The sequence below is a fragment of the Propithecus coquereli genome, unplaced genomic scaffold, assembly GCF_000956105.1.
Source record: "Propithecus coquereli isolate 6110/MARCELLA unplaced genomic scaffold, Pcoq_1.0 Scaffold890, whole genome shotgun sequence".
In the NCBI taxonomy this organism is placed as follows: Eukaryota; Metazoa; Chordata; class Mammalia; order Primates; family Indriidae; genus Propithecus; species Propithecus coquereli.
The window spans coordinates 191343-194115 of NW_012155174.1; the positions used below are offsets into that span (position 1 = coordinate 191343).

The window sequence follows — 2773 nt, forward strand, 5'->3', positions numbered from 1 at the left end:
CCAGCTACTCGGGAGGCTGAGGCAGTAGGATTGCTTGAGCCCAGGAGTTTGAGGTTGCTGTGAGCTAGGCTGACGCCACGGCACTCTAGCCCGGGCAGCAAAGTTAGACTCTGTCTCAAAAAAAAAAAAAAAAAAAAAAATTGAAGCTTCAGGAAAAATCTCAGACACTTCATATTTCACAATAAAATTCTATGCAATCTATTAACAGGAAGACAAAGCACAGTAAACCTAGACAGTTACGGCTTAGGTTTGCTCATCTGGACATCATGGTAGTTCAATACTGTTGTATTATATGTTTATATGTTTGGATTACAGGTTCGGTATTCCTTATCTGAAATGTTTGTGACCAGAAGTATTTTGGATTTGAATTTTTTTTGATTTTGGAGTATTTTTTTCATATATGTAATGAGATATCTTGAGCATGAGACCCAATCTAAGTAAGAAATTCATTTATGTTTCATATTATACACCTTATACGCATAGCCTGAGGGTAATTTTATAAAATACTTCTAATAATTTTGTGCATGAAACAAAGTTTTGACTGCAACTCATCCTGTGAATCCAGGTGTGGAATTTTCCACTTGTGGCATCATGTTGGTGCTCAGAAAGTTTCAGATTTTGCAGCATTTTGGATTTTGGATTTTTGGATTAGGGAAGCTTAACCAGTATAATGATATAGCAGTGTTGCAAGTGATTTCACCTTTTTTGCTTTCTTTTAGGAGCTAATTTATTAATCTGCTATCTTAATGTGAGGGTGATTAAATCACATTACGAAAATTACAGTTACTTGGGAAATTACTGTTTTTAAATCGCACTGAGATAACTAACACACTGAAGATCAGGTATATCATGCATGCAAACACTGTCCTAAAAGTAGAGTATTCCCCTAAAATGTAGTTTCTCAACTGAACATGTTTTATTTGTAGACTGTGACACATCACTGGTTGATAGGATGGACAGCTTAATGGCACTCATGAGTATTATTGTAGGATGTGCTTTGTCACATATGTTTGTGGGTGGTAATGGAAATTATGGGAGGGGAGTGTTGATTCGTGTTACAATCAGCAGTCATTGTCATTTAATCTTGCTAAGGAGGATTTTATAATTGTGCAGATTCTACATTTGGCTGTTGTACCTAGTTCACATAATTTTGAACCACAGTCATTTCATGGACAAATGAAAACTTGAATCTAGTTGGTATTGAACATCCTGACATCATCAGACTGACCTTTTGCAAACTGGTGTTTATTTTTAATACTGTGCTGGGAAGTTGCTTAGGTCGAATGCAGTCTTTAGTTTGAATGCTGTTGGAACCATGCTGGAAATTCATACCATTCTTAAGGCAGCTGCAAGGAGTCTGCCTTAAGTCTGCCTGTTGCTTTATGTTAAAAAAGATGAAGAAATAGTCTCAATTTCTATTTGGAAGTTTTATGTAGTATATCAACAAACACAGGTAATCTACTACACATGACAAGATTCAGTGATTTTATAAGTTTCCCTGTGTCACTTATGATGATTGCTTTTGTGTTACTCATGTTTATATTCTAGGAAATCACATTCTACCTGATGAAGATCTGGCTTCCTTTCATTGGAGTTTACTTGGTCCAGAACATCCACTAGCCTCACTAAAGGTACCAATTTCACTTCATTTCCACCATTTGTAATAATCAGCCATTGATTTTGCTTACTTTAATAATATAAATTAGATCTTTATTGTAGAAGGAAACATGCTACAAAGTTAGCAGTGTCGTGTTTTCACCTAATTTCAGGACTTGCACTGCCTTAAAAAACAACCAGCACTTATCTTCTAAATATATTTTCGAATATTATAAAAAGATATTTCCTCTGGTGTTCAGAGTGAGTGTGTGGGTGGCACATTATTTGGAAAGTTCCATATTTGCTTAAATGTTAGTGTAGAAGGACTTGGCATATTAATTGACTTTCAATGAATGTGAAAATCACTTGCTCTTAGATATAGATGCCTTAGCTCATTTGAAATGTGGAAGAATATTTGTTTATCTTATTTAAGAAACATTGAATATGTTTCTCGGGAGATAATGGCAACTCATACTTTTCTAGCTAATTAGTTTCTGAAATTTTGAAATAAATGAAAAACAAAATGAATAGTAATAGTTTGGTGCTTTAATTTAGAGCTTAGAATACTCTTTAAAAAGTTTAAGGAGGTTATAGGTAAGCTCCTAATTGGGTAAGCTTTTTTATTTTGGCTTTTGTGTAAGTTTCCACATCCCCAAATGAGAAAGCTGATTTTTCTTTCCCCTTCTGTAATAGAAAGTATAGCTATATAAGTTATTTTGTTTTAGGAAAGTTGGATGGAATATTCATTTAAGTATTTGACCCAAGTTTTCATAGAGACTATTACTGATGTTGGAGTTTGCTTAATATTTTTTTGAATTGAAGCTTCAAGGCCGGGCGCAGTGGCTCATGCCTGTAATCTAGCACTCTGGGAGGCCGAGGCGGGGAGGATCGCTTGAGCTCAGGAGTTAAGACCAGCCTGAGCAAGAGCGAGACCCCGTCTCTACCAAAAATAGAAAAAATCAGCCAGATGTCATGATGTGCACCTGTAAGCCCAGCTACTGGGAAGGCTGAGGCAAGAGGATTGCTTGAGTTTAGGAGTTTGAGGTTGCAGTGAGCTATCATGACACCACTGTACTCTACCCTGGGTGACAGAGTGAGACTCTGTCTCAAAAAATTGAATTAAATTAAAAATTGAAGCTTCAGGCCGGGCGCGGTGGCTCACGCCTGTAATCCTAGC

At 36.4% G+C, this 2773-nt stretch overlaps 1 protein-coding gene across 2 annotated transcripts in view; it reads left to right on the forward strand.

Moving 5' to 3' along the window:
- Positions 1–2773, forward strand: part of FAM120A (family with sequence similarity 120A) — a 115570-nt gene that overhangs the window by 21755 nt on the left and 91042 nt on the right. For both annotated transcript variants that reach the window (XM_012664455.1, XM_012664456.1), the window contains exon 3: positions 1549–1631. In XM_012664455.1, coding sequence (XP_012519909.1) covers positions 1549–1631 — 83 coding nt within the window. The remainder of the gene's footprint in view (positions 1–1548; positions 1632–2773) is intronic.